General features: G+C 43.5%; 1 protein-coding gene across 1 annotated transcript in view; it reads right to left on the bottom strand.

The window, feature by feature from the left end:
- Positions 1-17,942, bottom strand: part of LOC137072593 (integrin alpha-M-like) — a 76,225-nt gene that overhangs the window by 31,993 nt on the left and 26,290 nt on the right. The window contains exons 10-21 of the mRNA XM_067440436.1: positions 11,964-12,037; positions 8,543-8,672; positions 8,326-8,468; positions 6,741-6,887; positions 6,317-6,508; positions 5,863-5,993; positions 5,463-5,611; positions 5,223-5,389; positions 5,026-5,148; positions 4,806-4,873; positions 4,518-4,659; positions 3,961-4,059 (exon numbers count right to left, since the gene is read on the bottom strand). Coding sequence (XP_067296537.1) covers positions 3,961-4,059; positions 4,518-4,659; positions 4,806-4,873; positions 5,026-5,148; positions 5,223-5,389; positions 5,463-5,611; positions 5,863-5,993; positions 6,317-6,508; positions 6,741-6,887; positions 8,326-8,468; positions 8,543-8,672; positions 11,964-12,037 — 1,565 coding nt within the window. The remainder of the gene's footprint in view (positions 1-3,960; positions 4,060-4,517; positions 4,660-4,805; positions 4,874-5,025; positions 5,149-5,222; positions 5,390-5,462; positions 5,612-5,862; positions 5,994-6,316; positions 6,509-6,740; positions 6,888-8,325; positions 8,469-8,542; positions 8,673-11,963; positions 12,038-17,942) is intronic.

Below are 17,942 nucleotides of genomic sequence, written 5' to 3'. Positions count from 1 at the left end.
TGAGGCCCTGAAGTAGGTGCAGAAGGTCCTTAATCTGGAACACGCAGATGAGGCACTGAAGTAGGTACAGAAGGTCCTTAATCTGGAACACGCAGATGAGGCCCTGAAGTAGGTGCTGAAGGTCCTTAATCTGGAACATGCAGATGAGGCCCTGAAGTAGGTGCAGAAGGTCCTTAATCTGGAACACGCAGATGAGGCCCTGAAGTAGGTGCAGAAGGTCCTTAATCTGGAACACGCAGATGAGGCCCTGAAGTAGGTACAGAAGGTCCTTAATCTGGAACACGCAGATGAGGCCCTGAAGTAGGTGCAGAAGGTCCTTAATCTGGAATACGCAGATGAGGCCCTGAAGTAGGTGCAGAAGGTCCTTAATCTGGAATACGCAGATGAGGCCCTGAAGTAGGTGCAGAAGGCCCTTAATCTGGAATACGCAGATGAGGCCCTGAAGTAGGTGCAGAAGGTCCTTAATCTGGAACACGCAGATGAGGCCCTGAAGTAGGTGCAGAAGGTCCTTAATCTGGAACACGCAGATGAGGCCCTGAAGTAGGTGCAGAAGGTCCTTAATCTGGAACACGCAGACGAAGGAACTTTGAAGTGAAGGTTTGCTCTCCTGAGCTTAACCTTGTTGCAAATGTCTCTGTGTGTCTTCTGCCTCTTTGGACCAGACACTCAGAATTTGGTCAATCTGCTCTGGTCTCTTTAGCATGGAGACTAGGGACGTGCTGTAGTCGTCAAGCTGGACTAAAACTCTGAACGTAGTGTTGGTTAATGTCTCTTTCCTCACAGGCTGGAGGCTCAGAATGTTGTTGTATCTGTTGCTGCCTCACAAGCTGTAGATTCAGATCCTCGGATCTTGTGTTGTCTCTCTGATTAAACCAGAGACTCAGAACTGGGTTGCTCTGTCACAGTCTAATCCTCGGCGGACAGACTCAGAACCTTTTGAACTGTTTGTCTCTCGGATGTGGAGACTCAGAACCTGGTTGCTCTGTCACAGTCTAATCCTAGGCGGACAGACTCAGAACCTGTTGAACTGTTTGTCTCTCGGATGTGGAGACTCAGAACCTGGTTGCTCTGTCACAGTCTAATCCTCGGCGTACAGACTCAGAACAAGGTGTGTCTGTTGAAAGGGTACCTTTATTCTTTTCCGAATAGGAGGAGATTGCAATTTGGCGCTTCTCCATTCCAGTGTTGCTATTGGCTGCTGGCATCAGAGAGGGCACACAGAGTGGCCCACCCTTCTTTCCCCTGTGGAACTCATTTGCATACTGTACACAGTTAGAAGTCTTTAAAGTGTCTTTAAAGTTCATCAATGCATTTCTCACTTTCCAAACCACCATCAGAATACCCTTGGCAATATACTAAACAAATAGACACCAAACATGATGGAAAAAGATTGAACTGTTACGCGTTCATTCATTTGTTCCTTAACAGCTGATTCTGTGTAAGATGTTGCATTACAAATAGCTGTCACTGAGAATACTTATTTCTCTGAATAAGTATGAGATGGATATGTGTAGTTTACATCAGTCTTAAGGTTTCCAAGCATAGTTGTGAATGGATTTGGATGGATCAGTTTTGGTCTTTCTTGGTTTCACCCACTACTGCTGAGGTCCTGAGGAATATTTATGGCCGTCACAAATCAGGTCATTAGGGATCCGTCTCTTGGTGGATGAAGGGCAGAAACTGCATGTGGACCAATGAGAAGTCCTGTCCTTCCTGGGCTTGGTACTAGAGGTCTTCTTCTTGCCCTCAAAGAGGTGTCTGGCTGTTGTCCAAGCATCTTTATCTGATTGCGTTGGACATCTTGTTTGTTTGCGCTAATCCAACAAGATCCAATCAAAATGTAGCAAACCTTTGTCCACTGTTACGGGCAAAGAGGGGCCCGGCCATAAACTGGGCCCTGGAATGTGCTGTCCACTACAGCAGATTTGACCTTTTTATGGCTATGGTCTTAAAATTTTGATCAGCTGATGAACGGCTTGTTTCAGTTTAAATGCAGTTTTCAATAAATTGCCTACTCTCTATTTTTTGTCTGTTGCTCCTGTTTCTTCTTTTGGCATTTTGAAGCAGCACTTACAACCCGGTTATGATCCACTAGTGTGAAATGTGTAAAACTTGCAATAAATCCCCTGGTCTTAAGATTTTGTTCAGGAGTGTATCTTAGTTCAAGTTTTAGTTAAAACATTTTAGTATTTTTTTACATAAAGTATTTCTAAGATTATTTCTGATACCGTTTCAGTCAAATAGTGTTTCACAAATCTCAAATGTTGGTCAAATATCATAATTACCAGACAAAACACACTTGATGAATGATGTTTGTTGAGTGCAAAATGCAACTTTGTTAAATGTATCGATTTAGATCAGTATCAATTCATATATATATATATATATATATATATATATATATATATATATATATATATATATATATATATATATATATATATATATATATATATATGTATATATATATATATATATCCTTCTGGGTCTGGCCACAAACACCTGTGCATCTCTAGCAGTATGACTTTACAATACAGTACATATCATAGAGAGCTAATGTATAGCCAATTTGCTGTCCTGTTCTGTGTCATCACCCATTGCCTCCTGTCATGTGGTTGAGGACAAGGATCTTATTCATCTTGTGCATGCAGCCCTCGTGGCTTTCGTTTCTTTGGTGGAACTCACAGAGGAGTCAGCTTCTGACTCCACCCTCTCTGCTGTCTGCAGGTACACTATATTGCCAAACGTTTTGGGACGTCTCCCTTTACATGCACATGAACTTTAATGACAGCCCATTCTTAATTTGTAAGATTTAATATGGAGTCAGCCCACCCTTTCCAGCTCTAACAGCTTCAGCTCTTCTGGGAAGGCTTTCCTCAAGGTTTAGGAGTGTGTTTATGGGGATTTTTGTCCATTCTTCTAGAAGCTCATTTGTGAGGTCAGGCACTGATGTTGGACGAGAAGGCCTGGCTCTCAGTCTCCGCTCTAATTCATCCTAAAGCTGTTCTATCGGGTTGAGCTCAGGACTCCTCCACACCAAACTCCTCATCCATGTCTTTATGGGCAGATGGTTTGTGCACTTGAGCGCAGTCATGTTGGGACAGAAAGGGGCCGTCCACAAACTGATCCCACAAAGTTGGGAGCATGAAATTGTCCAAAATTTCTATGGAACTAAGGGGCCACAACCCAACCCCTGAAAAACAACTGTCCTTCCTCCACCTATCCTTACAATTGGCACAATGCAGTCAGACAAGTCCCATTCTCCTGGCGACAGCCAAACCCAGACTCGTCCATGTGATTGTCAGACTGAAGCGTGATTGGTCACTCAGAGAACACGTCTCACTGCTCTAGAGTCCAGTGGCGGCTGCTTTACTCCACTGCATCCCACGCTTTGCATTGCTCTTGGTGATGTAAGGCTTGGATGAGCTGCTCGGCCATGGAAACCCATTCCATGAAGCTCTCTCCGCTGTTCTTGAGCTCATCTGAAGGCCACAGAAGACTGGAGGTCTGGAGCTGTTGACTCTGCAGAAAGTCGGTGACTTCTGCGCACTGTGACCCTCAGCATGCGCTGACCCCGCTCTGGGATTTAACACTTCGTGGCTGAGTTGCTGTTGTTCCCAATGGCTTCCTCTTTGTTATAATCCCACTAAGAGTTGAGCGTGGAATATTTAGTAGTGAGGAAATGTCAGGAATGGCCTTATTGCACAGGTGTCAGCCTATCACGGCCCCACGCTTGAGTTCACTGAGCTCCTGAGAGCGACCCATTCTTTCACTAATGTGTGTAGAAGCGTCTGCAGGCCGAGAGCTGGAGTTATACACCTGTGGCCATGAAGGGATTGAACATCTAAACTCAGTGATTTGGAGGGATGTTCTAATACTTTTGGTAATATAGTGTGTGTCCTAAACGGTTGGCCAGATGTTCAGCTGTATGCCAGAGTGAAGTGTCTGTGTGTGTCTTACTGCGGTTCCACTGCGGTACACCGGTAGATTAATACTGCAGGTGGTTCGGTTCGTAGCACCGTTGTCACGATCACCACAACTGCTTCTAGTCCGGCTGGGCTGTTTGTTACACACACACACACACACACACACACACACACACACACACACACACACACACACACACACACACACACACACACACACACACACACACACTTACAGAATTATTAAATGCCAATTCACACATTCCAAATTTTAATTGTCCATTTCAGTTCATAAATCGGAATTTAAGCTCTCGATTCAATACTGAATGGCACAGCTCTGTGTAATATCAGTGTTTTAATGGAAATTAAATAATTGTTTTAAGTATATGCAAGTCATACTTAACATGTTAAAAAATGAGTAGAGTAACTTAAGTAGTAGAATGAGATGTGGTTAATTGTCTTGTCTATTGAGAGTTTATCAGTCCATACATATATAGAGGGTATATTTTAGCTATTTTTTTTATTTTCATGCCATATTTATTTTTTTATTTACTTTTGACAGCTCTTAGTTTGACATGTGGACTGCGGTACCTTAACGGTGTCAAATAATGAGAGCGAGAGGCCTTCTGGATAGTGCAGCACTATGCTGGTGTTGAAGGAGTCGTCGCCTAGATTGGCCAGCGATACGAGGACAGTGAAATGAGCTTGATTCACCACCAATAATGTGTCGTTCCTGCAGAATAAACCGAACACGCAATCTTCATCACATTGTCAAGTTTAAAAAGCTGTTGAAGGGTGGCAAAAAGTATTTACAATCATATTTCACATTAATATCATCTTGGATATCTGGATCATTTTATTTAATCAGGTATATCTCACATAAAACTGAAGGTCAGCTTCAGATCGGCCACACAGCTGTTTGAATTACAAGTCATCTGGAACGGTGCCTGGTCACATACAAAACAGAAACTTTTATAGAGCTTTTGAATGTTGCAGAAACTTTATACAGTGAAGCTGAAGGACCTTAAGAGTTGCGAGTGAGAAATTCATTTAACAAACCTAGAGTATATAAACAGAGATGTCTGAAGCTGAAGCTCACCTCAACAAACTCTTCTGTCCTGCTGTGGATGTCAAGAATAGCCGTGGAGTTTCCAGAAAACATCTCAGTTTGTGAGAAATGCATTTGTATCTTAAGAGGAGACACCGTGTCTGTAATGCAGTGCTAAAACAAACACAACATTTGCTGTTAAACCGAAGCTTCTGTGATTGGCTGAAGCTGTGATAGACAAAACGTACTGGCATGAAGACCGGGAAGGTGAAACAGGAGAACCCAGAAGCCAGTAGGATCAACTTCTGCAGAGTCCTGGATGACGGATCCCTCTGATCAAAGAATCCTCGATTCATTGCTCTCATCACATCCACATCCAGGTTCAGAGAAACCTTCAGATTCTTCTCGAGAGATCCTGAGACACATGAGAGGGTAAGACAGGGAGGCCATGCTCTTCATGAGACTCTTTGAGATGTCATTGACATTACCACTGCTATTGGTCAGCTCGGCCACCGTGAAACACAAAGTGAGATTAAACGCATTCAACGGTTTGTCACCCAGGCATTCAAAGTAGTTCGGGTTGATTTCTTTGGGACTGAAGCTGAGCTGCACAGATACAGACATCACAGGCTGAGCCCTGAGAAGAGAGAAAAGAGTAAACAGGCAATGATACAGCGAGGCTAACAGGGCCTGAAAAAACTTCTGACTCAAACTGATAGTTAATTTGTTAAAATCATTGCATTTAATCTCCAAACTAAGGGTTCAATTAAAAACGGGCCACTGGAGTGACTATACGCAAACAGAGCCAGAGTTCATAAATGAGTCCTAGTGTTGAGACTGAAAGAGAATCTTCACATTATTTGGTAAATGTGTTGTGAAGTGTCCTACTTGAGCAGCACGATCCCTCCTTTTGCTCCGATCACGATATCTGTCAGATTATCACCGCTCATGTCCATCTGACCGGACAGAGATACTCCAAACTGCTGCAGAAAGGGAAGAACCGACTGCGCTGGGATCCGCTGAACACACACACACACACACACACACACACACACACACACACACACACACACAAACACACAGAGAGAGATCTCCAGTGCCCAAAGCAGTTCATCACTGTACTGGTTTATCCTGTAGTGTCTGTTTATCTGTCAACCTTGATTAACTTGTTCAGGTGTGTTTGATCGTGGCTGAAGCTAAACTCTGCAGGGCATTGGCCCTCCAGGTGCAAGATTTGATTTTTGTTTATCCTGTAGTGTCTGTTTATCTGTCAACATTCGGCCTGTCTGGGATTGTGGGTTAAACAGTGTTTGGGATTGAGGGAACTAAAGCAATCTCCTACCTGAGGAGGGTGTTTGAGGTTTATGCCATGTGTCCTGTCACCCAGGTAGATGTAGACGACTCCCTGCCCTTCGTTCTCAAGCGGCGCCCCGACTGCCAAATCTGACAGGCTGTCTCCATTCAGGTCCTTTAGTGAAGCCAAAGATGATGCAAATCTGCCAGTGTTTGACTCATTTAGTGTCTTCTCAAAATACTACAGAGAGAGAAAAAGAACAGAATCTGTATTCATCAGCACATGACCAGCAACAATACAATGTATTTCCATGACTTTCATGCGATAGAACGACATCAGGAACCGATTACAATGGCAATCCCTATGAGTAACTTAATGGTGATAACTAGCAACCTTCCAGTCACAGGCCCTGAACATTAACCACATGTGTTTCTGTACTTATTAATGGAGCATGTAGTGAATCTGTCCATACCTCCCCTGATAAAGTGTAGACGTACAGCCTCCCTTCTGTCCTCGGCTGAGACTGGTAAAATAACGGAGCTCCGACCAGAAGGAAATCTGAGTCTCCATCTGAGTCCACATCCAACAGACTCAGAGATGCTCCAAAATACGATCCAATCTGATGATAAAAATGAATGTAATTGCAAACTTGCATATGATCTATATACACTCACCTAAAGGATTATTAGGAACACACACTAATACTGTGTTTGACCCCCTTTTGCCTTCAGAACTGCCTTAATTCTACGTGGCATTGATCAACAAGCTGCTGAAAGCATTCTTTAGAAATGTCGGCCCATATTGATAGGAGAGCATCTTGCAGTTGATGGAGATTTGTGGGATGCACATCCAGGGCACGAAGCTCCCATTCCTCCACATCCCAAAGATGCTCTATTGGGTTGAGATCTGGGGACTGTGACGGCCATTTTAGTTCAGTCAACTCATTGGCATGTTCAAGAAACCAATTTGAAATGATTGGAGCTTTGTGACATGGTGCATTATCCTGCTCGAAGTAGCCATCAGAGGATGGGCACATGGTGGTCATAAAGGGATGGACATGGTCAGAAACAATGCTCAGGTAGGCCGTGGCATTTAAACGATGCCCAATTGGCACTAAGGGGCCTAAAGTGTGCCAAGAAAACATCCCCCACACCATTACACCACCACCACCAGCCTGCACAGTGGGAACAAGGCATGATGGATCCATGTTCTCATTCTGTTTACGCCAAATTCTGACTCTACCATCTGAATGTCTCAACAGAAATCGAGACTCATCAGACCAGGCAACATTTCTCCAGTCTTCAACTGGCCAATTTTGGTGAGCATGTGCAAATTGTCGCCTCTTTTCCTATGTGTAGTGGAGATGAGTGGTCCCCGGTGGGGTCTTCTGCTGGTGTAGCCCATCCGCCTCAAGGTTGTGTGTGTTGTGGCTTCACAAATGCTTTGCTGCATACCTCGGTTGTAACGAGTGGTTATTTCAGTCAAAGTTGCTCTTCTATCAGCTTGAATCAGTCGGCCCATTCTCCTCTGACCTCGAGCATCAACAAGGCATTTTCTCCCACAGGACTCCTGCATACTGGATGCTCTTCCCTTTTCACACCATTCTTTGTAAACCCTAGAAATGGTTGTGTGTGTAAATCCCAGTAACTGAGCAGATTGTGAAATACTCAGACCGGCCCGTCTGGCACCAACAACCATGCCACGCTCAAAACGGCTTAAATCACCTTTCTTTCCCATTCTGACATTCAGTTTGGAGTTCAGGGGATTGTCTTGACCAGGACCACACCCCTAAATGCACTGAAGAACTGCCATGTGATTGGCTGATTAGATAATTGCATTAAGGAGAAATTGAACAGGTGTTCCTAATAATCCTTTAGATGAGTGTAGTCTGTTCACTGAAAAAAATAATTATGAAAGCATGTTGCTAGGGGGTGGCCACTGAGGTTTTCTTGATGGTTGCAATGGTTTTGCAAGAGTGTTTCTAACTGCTTTCTTCTTGGAGAACTGTAGGATTTGGGAAGTGTTAACTTCCTGTCAGAGGGTTTTTCTTCACTAACTTGTTCTCCGGTGATGTTCCTCATCACTGTCCATGTGCTTTCATTCTTGGTGAAGACAGTCACCAGACCCCTGTGTCCGGCCCGCGGCGCCCCAGAGAACAGAAGAGAGACACCGCCTCTCATTCCCAGAACAGCAGAGTAACCTGAACATCATCAGCATCATTAAAACATGCACAGACACTTCACATCAGACACGGAAGGAACAGCTTCAACATACCCATGTATGAGTCTTTGCTGACAGCTGGATCCTTAATCTCTGTCTCTTTGAATCCAGATCCTGATCCCGTCACTTCATACAGAGATCCACGCCAGTCATTAGATCCAACCGAGCCCACAATCACAGAGTCCTGAACAAACAGCAGTCTCAGCTTCAGTCACAGCACACTGTGAAGTGCTGTGAAGAGTTTTCGGATGCACTGTGTAAACAATAGGCTTCTTCAAGATTAACTACACTAGCTTGACATCAGCTGGCGAGATCTGCCGGTTGCAGGAAAACAGAGATGGCCATCAGGTCTTTCCATATTGTGCTGAACCAATGATTTTTGCATTGAACTGTTACTCCTATACAATAAGAATATATATTTATTAGATTGCGTAATCTTCATTTTTGTTTATGTTTTGTGCGTTTTGTTCAAATATAAGATATTCATTATTACGATTGGTTAAAACTAGCCTGGTTAAAATCAGATCATTCTCAGTATTAACTGAGTTATGGTCTGGCAAAGCTTAATAGACAAATCATTTCCCTAGGGGCGTCACCAACGGACTTCGCTCAAATGCCTCTGGGCGCAATTGGATAGACCTAAAATCAATCAGAGCGATGAAGGAGATGACTTATGCAAAGCGGAGAAACATCTGAGACTCTGAAAGTAATTCTCTGTTTGTGTTTTCGAGGAAGATATTGCAATGGCTTCTGACAACTTTTGCCGTTGTTGTAAAAGAAATATGATAATAGCTGGTGTCCATCGCCTTTCCATCAACATTTTTGTTCCATCAACCTAATAGACCTAATAGACTAAAGATACGTTCACACCGAACGTGAATAGAGCGTCTGGAGCGAATGATTTCCATGTTAAGTCAATGGAAAGGCGTGTTTACGCACGTCTGGAGGTCCTGCGGCGCGATGGGCGTGATTCCGCCTCATTTGCGTGTCCAGTTCGCGCGAATAATGCAAATTTGGTGCTTTTTGTGCATTCACGCGTTTGAAACGACTTCGTGTCTACGGACGAGTTGAAAAATTTGAACTTTGCCGTCTATGTGGTTTACTTATAAAGACAGTGCCTATTTAAAAAGAACACTCTTGCATTTTTGTAGTCGTGAGATCCAGCAATCAGCGGGAGCTCAGCACTCGTTAACCCCGGCGAGAGCAGCCTTTCCTCTGCCAGTCCTTCTGGTGTTTGCCGCTGGCTCGGATGTCTCTGTAGAGGTTAAACATGACAAATAATTTGTCTTATGTGCATCTAATGGGCGATCTTTGGTCTAATTAATCTATTGTTGCCTACCAAATCATTTTGACTGAGGGCAAACTGAAGTTTCATAACTTTATATTTTATTTAAATATACGCAGTGAAGATAATCTAGGTAGTGTGTTGGCTGAACCACATTTGTGTGGCTGTTAATGCTTAATATATATATTTTTTGATGGTCAGATGGTCAGATGGTGTTTTAGGACATATTTCACCTGGAGTGCCTTTAATGCATGTCTATTTCGCTTCAAATGTTCGATTTCTACGTGCGTCCAATTTGCTGCAGACACGGGAATGGATTTAAAATGTTCACGCGTCAAACTAGAGGCGGTAAACGCATTTTTGACGCTCAATTCGCGTTTGGTGTGAACGCAGCGTAACATCTCAGTCCTATTGAAACATCTCGAATTGATGGTCGAACAGAAAACATCAAGCTCTAATCGCATTTGCCCCCCTTGAAAGGCATTTGTATTGCAATTAGAATGCAATTTGCAATATTTTGCCAGTCTTTGGAAAATTGTGTTTCACAAAATGTATTCAAATTTAGTCATTTAAGATGTGTTAGAACATTTTCAGACGTGAGCATAGTTACGCTAGTTATTTTACAATAACAATTACCGTTATTTACTATTTTTACATGCCTACCAGATCTAGTCTGAGCAAATAAGCATTACATTTACATTTACATTTAATCATTTAGCAGACGCTTTTATCCAAAGCGACTTACAAAAAAGGGGAGAGTAATAGAAGCAACGGAACAGACAAGGCCAAAAACCTGTAAGAGCTGTAAGATATCTCAATTAATTAGCACAATACACAACAATTTAGTTGCACAATAAGCACAGAAAGGCCAGATATAGAGCTGCTGTGTGGTGTTGGCACATGATCACACTCCCCATCCTCCTCATCAAAGTAGCGTGTGTAATCCACATCTGGTAGCCGAGTGTTATTATTTGCTCGGGTTTTAACGAAAAGGAAAAGTTTAAATTGCTTAAAACAGATGCTCCACGGCGGCATCCATCTTTGTAATGTACAAAATCTGCTTTACCGTTGCTGCGCTGTCGTCATCGTGTAAAGCAATGTTTCTGATTGGTGCCGCGATTTCAACAGATTAGAAATTGGTTTGAATGGGCTCTTTGCCAGACAACTTGCAGAGCAAATAAAAATTTGCCGGAAGTTGTCTGGGTTTTCCCAGGCTAGTTAAATACAGCAACTTATCTAAGAAAACACACAGCACACGTCGTCCTTGTCATCACAGAATCTGACCAATGAGAATAAAGTGTCTTCATCAAGGCTTTCGCAGCTGTTTTTGAGTGTCTGTAGTGCCTGATATAGGTGGCTGGTCTCGTTATGCTCGTGCAGTACTTTGATGGTACATGTGATCGTGAAGCGATTGCAGCACCGATCAAAGTCAGACAAATTTTCTAACCAGAATGCATTGCTTTTGGCAGGTGGCAGCTGATCTTTGTGGTGCTGCATGAAGTCGAACAAGCCTTATGACTAATGACTACCAAGGAACCGATTAACCGATGACTAACAGATCAGAGTATCACATGACAAGACAAACCAATGAGAACACAGAACACAACACATGAGATTGGGGAAGCACATAACATGATCACATGAGGACACAGGAATCACATGACAATCAGGAACCATGACTGTGACTAAACTTCAAAATCAAAGACAAGAAACATTAACATGAAACAAAATCAAAGCCAACCATGTCAGCTACATACAATAATCACAGGCAATTTCTAAAAACAGATCTTCTTTTCTTAGAGTCTGTGTGTTAGTTTTAATTGACATTTAGCAGCAAATAAAAAAATTGTTTTCCCCAAACATTTTTTTTTCATTACCCAAATTCAACATCAAGTGGCGACCCAAAATAGATTATCATATCATATCATAAAAGTAAACAGAAATGTCCTTACATTATTCCTATTTTTAAATGTATTATTTATATATATAAAAAAAAAAAAAAAAAAAAATATATATATATATATATATATATATATATATATATATATATATATATATATATATATATATATATATATGAATACAATTCCCTCAAAAACTTCCAAGGGGTAAAAATCCTAGTTTGGGAAATCCTGCCTAAATAAAATTCATAAAAAGTGACATATACTTTATATAGGTCATATTTCTGACCTTGTGGTAGAGGACACTGAATCCACTTTGCGATAACTCTTTCTGTCTGTCTTTGCTGTGTGTGTCCTTTAAACCTGAAACCACAGAGGGAAAAGTATTAAAATCAACTGTGAATTCATCATTAGTTAATTTTATTTAAAATGTTATACAGTATGTGGTCCCACTTTATATGAGGTGGTATTAACTACTATGTACATGTGTTAAAACAAAATTACAATGTACATATTGTGTTCAATTTATACTTTACACTGGCTTCCAGTTACATCTACGCCAGTGTTTGGATAAACACAATGAGTCACGGACACGAGGAGCTGGTTAACACATGACTTTACTGGTGACCATCATCAGACTAATAAGCCATCACACATAGACCCAAACCCCACCCCACGCTGACGTGTCACACCACTGGAGATCAAACGTCACATTCCATACACGACACCGGGAATCAGACGTCACATCCACTGGCGCCACCCATTTTCCATAAGACCACACTACCTCTCCTACAGTAACTGCTGACCTATAAATCACAGTGAGGTGACCAGGATAGCTATGTGGCAACAAGAAACATCTGTTAGAATCATACAATACAGTGTACTCAACTATTAAAGAACACTAAATACAACATGTATAAACTTATTAAATAAATCTCCCCCCCTTACACCCAAAAAGGATACGAGTCAAGGCTATATGCCTACTGCAATTCATAGTCCATCAGCTTAACAGGGAGCCGGCGAAGACGTCCAGACTTTCGGAGTGTCGGCACCGGGCTGTGACAGGGGGAACTACATGTACTGCTGACCGGACTACCAGGTAAGGGTGCTGATGCATCTACTGTCGTAGGAGTGTCAGACGATAGTGCTGGTGCTGATGCCGCTGCTGGTTCGGCTATTGCCCTAGGAATGTCAGGAATCTGTAGGGAAGAGCTCACATCCCATTCCTCACTCTCAGAGTCCAAGTCCTCCTCAACTGCTGCTATTTTCTCAATGCTAGACTCAACTTTGTGACAATCGCTCAATCGAACTCTATATGAGCCACGTCGTAGCTGTGATCCTGTAAATTTTCGAATGTTGCACCACGTCCCTTCAGTATTAAGTACCAGATAACGACTCCGTGCCTGAGATTTATTCCGATCACTATACAAGTACACCAGATCTCCTGGGCCAACGTCTGGGCAAACTGCAAATCGGTTCGATGGTGCTTTGGCCTTACAGCTATGAGGATGGTTTGCCAGGCGTTGTATATGCTGTTGAGTAATTAACTCCTGATCATGGACTGGTAACTGTTTAAGAGAAAACTGATCACGTTGGAACAGCATCTCACGGGCCGACATGCCACGTGATCTAATCCAGCTGTTCAGCTGAGCAACAGCCATAGACAAAAGAAGAGGTGTGATAAACTGACAATGTGGCTCCAATCGCAAAACCTCATCCTGCAGTTCTTGAATAGCTTTTTCGGCAACAGGGTTTTTATTAACATTTTTAGCTGCTCCCACTTCGACGACCAATCTATGCCGAGCAAGCACCTCGTCCTTTATTAATGCTGTAAATCCTGGTGCCGGGTCAGTCCTGACCACTGCCAGCGGACCATCAAGTGGACGTAAGCCAACGCACAGGCTTACAATGCCATCCCGCAATGTCTCCTTTCGCTCATCAGCGATTAAAAGGGCACTTGTAAAAGATGTCACACCCTCACGAACCACTAGAATGAGTTGACGTTCACGCTTTAAGACATCCGCTGCAAACGAAGATCCTACAGTCACTGGCGGATCACTACTGGACTGTTCCACCACAAACGAAGGGGACTTTGCTAATGCAGCACACTGATGGCAACCCTTATTGGTATGTTGAATAGCAGCCTCCAAATCCAGTGCATAGAAGTATCGGCTAACCACGAGTCTCAACTGATGGGCAGAAGGGTGATTCAACCTGATGTGTAATGACATAAGTAAGCCATGCAACACATTCCTTGGAACGACAATGCACTCAGACGACCTCACCAGTGGTGTATGACGGTGTACGACTAGGAGCCCATCCTTTGCCAAAGTGGTATTATTCAAATATCGTTTTACATCTCTGACATTGGTTACTTTCTTAGAGGGGCGTGTACCTTGACGAAGATGTGCACATACTCTACGTAGATCTGAACACGCTGCTTGTATGGACAGCCATGACGCTCTATTTGAAAAAGGTACTTTTTGTACTCCCTGCAAAATATCACTTGCAGTTGACAAGAACGTAGTGACACGTGGACTTGCCGAGAACTCGCCCCTACACAGCTTCTCAAAGGCTTGTACACACGGTTTACTGTCAGTAAGAACACACGCCTTCTTTGCTGACTGGATGACAAATGGACCAAAGTGCTTTAATGCAGCCGCTATAGCAAGAGCTTCAATCTCACATGGAAGCCAATTGATCTGATTTTTCCGAAGTTTAGCACTAAAGTAGCCAGCTACCATTAATTTTCCCTCCCGTGTTACGTACAATGTTGCACCAAGGCCTGGCTCCCTGAAAGCACCGTCAGTAACAATCCAAAGTTGATCATCGGGTCGCGGTATTGTCACTGCACAGTTACTGGATAATGTCCTCTGAGCCCTGTGAAAACACTGGAGAAGTTCATCTGACCACACAATTGCACTCTTTGACTCACACCCAGCAACCATGTCGTCAAGGGGGGCAAGAACTGAGGCACATCCCTTAAGTACACGTGCCAAGACTTTATAAGCACCAATAAAAGATCTCAAGCCTCTAACACACATGGGAGGAGTACATGAGGCTAATGTGGCAATGCGATGTGGACTAGCACTGATGGTGCCTTGTCTCCATACCCATCCTAGGATGTTGGTTTGTGCGGGAGCCACCACTGTTTTGGCAGGGGATAAGCACAGACTACATGCCTGAAGAGCCAGTAATACTCTTCTCCAGACCTCAAGCAATTCCTCAAAACTATTAGCGCCACAGTAAAGGTATTCAGCATCTTTTACCACCTCTCCCTGCTGAAGAAAGTCACCGAGTACCCGACACGTCAACTCCTCCAGGGCAGTCTCTGATCCCGGCATTCCCATTGCACATCTAGCGTACACACGAATTCCTTTAAATGGTGTTACTACTCCGCAGTACTTCATGGAATCTTTTGAAAGGGGTATCTGATAAAATGCCTTTGTGAGGTCAGTTGCAATAATATATCTCCACTGAGCGATCAGACGTAAAGTATGTTTGGCATGAGAGATGGCTGAGGCTTACTGTAGCGGCCTACGTCTGTGAATGCTGTCACAAGACGGAACCCTCCATTAGGTTTTTTAATAAGGAAGGATGGATTAACATATTCAACTGCAACACCCACATCCTCAGGTTTCTGAAAGACTCCCATCTGTTCTAACATGTCAAATTGAGCCTGTAGCTCCTGTAACTGGCCTCTTGAATACTGGGGAATTCTACCCTTCCGCTGTGGTGGTTGAACAGGGCCTGACAGGGCCCAACAGCACCATTATAACCCTTAAACTGTGGGTTGAAGACTTCATCAAATTCTCGGTGGACTTCCCGAAATCTCTCTCTGATGTTTGAAGTCATTATATTATCTGGATCTAATGAGACAAAATCAGAAAATGATGTCATACTGGCACTATGAGTAACTGTCCTTGAGGTCTCAGGCAGACTCCGTACAGATTGCTCAGGCTCTGGGACATATGTCATACGAATACGACACACATGGTCATTTCTTTTAATGCCCTGCGGTGTGTTAGTCAAATTGGGAATTCGGATTTTACCTGATATTCCTGTATACAAGGCTGGTGCAAGCCACTGTGTAAAGGCCTCGTGTGGCTCAACGGCAAGCCTCTCATTCACATTCACCAACTCGGCAGGCAGTTCAAGCTCAACAAAATCACCCGGCCACACAGTATGTGATGAAGTAGCACGAAGGACATGTGCTCGTCGGACAACGTGCGTATTCCCCACTGATCGTCTAGAACCATACTCATACATATTAGGTCCTACACAGACCTGATGCTTAGCAGGGTGAAGGGAGATGTCATTCCATTCCATAAATGGTATGCCCGCAAGAATATCAGAGTCTAAATTTTCTACCACAAGCCCTTCAAAGTACAGCTCATGTCCATCTCTATGAAACTGGGTTTTTGTCTCGCCAACTACTTTTAAAGGGGATGAGCCATCTGCCTGGTGAGCTGACTGGGTACTACTGGTAATCTTAAGACCCAGTCTACTGGCACACGCTGTCCTTATCATATTTCCTGTAGCCCCGCTATCAATGGCTCAACTTAATGGATTAACTGGGGCATACCCATGAAAAGCGTCAAGATACGGTGACTGCATGATATGAACACGCTGCACTGCCATAGGGCAATACACAGAGTCCTCCTGGCCATCATCAGATTCTCCCCCTGTGTGATCTAACGAGCCCACCACTTGCCGTGCTTTAGCAATGAATGCTCTGTCATGGGGAGGCAGATAGGAGCACTTACTGAGAAAATGATTATCTGGTCTGTGAGCCTCTTTACATAATGGACATGATTTCTTAAATCGACCCATAGACAATGGTTTCTGCCTTGGAAAGCTTGACACAGCAGTACGCATAGCTCTGGCATCCTCTGACGACTGAAGTTCGTCCAATAATGAGCTAAGAGCCTGTGATATCTCTGGTTTTATAGACGCCAGCGTACGCGATCGTAATTCAGTGCCATACCTCTGCTTTACAAGTTTTGGCAGCTCTTTATGTATAAGTCGTAGCCTTGTGAGAACAATACAATTTTCTATTGTGGGAGAGAGTTCTTCATCCTCTACAATAGCTACCCCTCCATGAGAAATGCCACAGTCTTTACGGAGTAAATTGTCTTCAACAAAGGCCATTAATCTCTGATATAAATCCTCCGGACCCTCACCAGGCTCTAATTTAATTGCAGTAAAGTCAATGAAATGGGTGCCCGTGGACTGAAATCCGAAATGTAGCCTAATTGTCTGCCATATCTGATCAATGCACGTAGAATTCTTAACAATAGTGTTGCGGGATATAACTGGACAATAATTTGCAATCTGTCCCAGCAAAAGCTCAAGCATGCTAACCTTTTGTTGGCGCGTGCGTCGCTGAGCTGCAGGAATCTCCGCACCATCATCGGTGAAACCCCTATATGGTGACGTCCGCGTCCTCTTTTCCCACTTCACATCATCCTTTAAAAACGGAGCAAATCCCGCGTCCAATAACAGCGTGTAGACAAGATTCTGACGCCAATTCTCAAAGGAGTTCACCGTCTCAACTTTAGTAAGACACCACTGCTTCGGTGCTCTGTGTGTGTTTGCCATGCTTACAACTCATGTCTTGTCATCAAAGTTACTCCGCTCCTAATTTTACAATCATTCGTAGCGTTAACTGTTCATCAAAAGCTCAACGAATGCATTGACGGAGTGGATTCGTAACCGCTGCCACCACGCCAGTGTTTGGATAAACACAATGAGTCACGGACACGAGGAGCTGGTTAACACATGACTTTACTGGTGACATTATAAGACTAATAAGCCATCACACATAGACCCAAACCCCACCCCACGCTGACGTGTCACACCACTGGAGATCAAACGTCACATTCCATACACGACACCGGGAATCAGACGTCACATCCACTGGCGCTAGGATCGATTATAAAGTACTATTACTTGTTTATAAATCACTCAATGAGCTAGGACCTCAATACATTGCAGATATGCTGATTAAATACAAACCCAACAGATCACTCAGATCAGCAGGATCAAGTCAGTTAGAAATACCAAGAGTTCACTCAAAGCAAGGAGAGTCTGCCTTTAGCTATTATGCCAGCCGCAGCTGAACCAGCTTCCTGAACAGATCAGATGCGCTCCAACAGTAGCCACATTCAAATCCAGACTCAGAACACATCTGTTCAGCTGAGCATTTACTGAATGAGCACTGAGCCACTGTACGTCCAACTGATTGCACCCTATCTTATCTATGCAT

This window comes from Pseudorasbora parva, chromosome 4, assembly GCF_024679245.1.
Source record: "Pseudorasbora parva isolate DD20220531a chromosome 4, ASM2467924v1, whole genome shotgun sequence".
In the NCBI taxonomy this organism is placed as follows: Eukaryota; Metazoa; Chordata; class Actinopteri; order Cypriniformes; family Gobionidae; genus Pseudorasbora; species Pseudorasbora parva.
The sequence above is the reverse complement of the archived record's forward strand: the minus strand, read 5'-3'. Positions and strand labels throughout refer to the sequence as shown.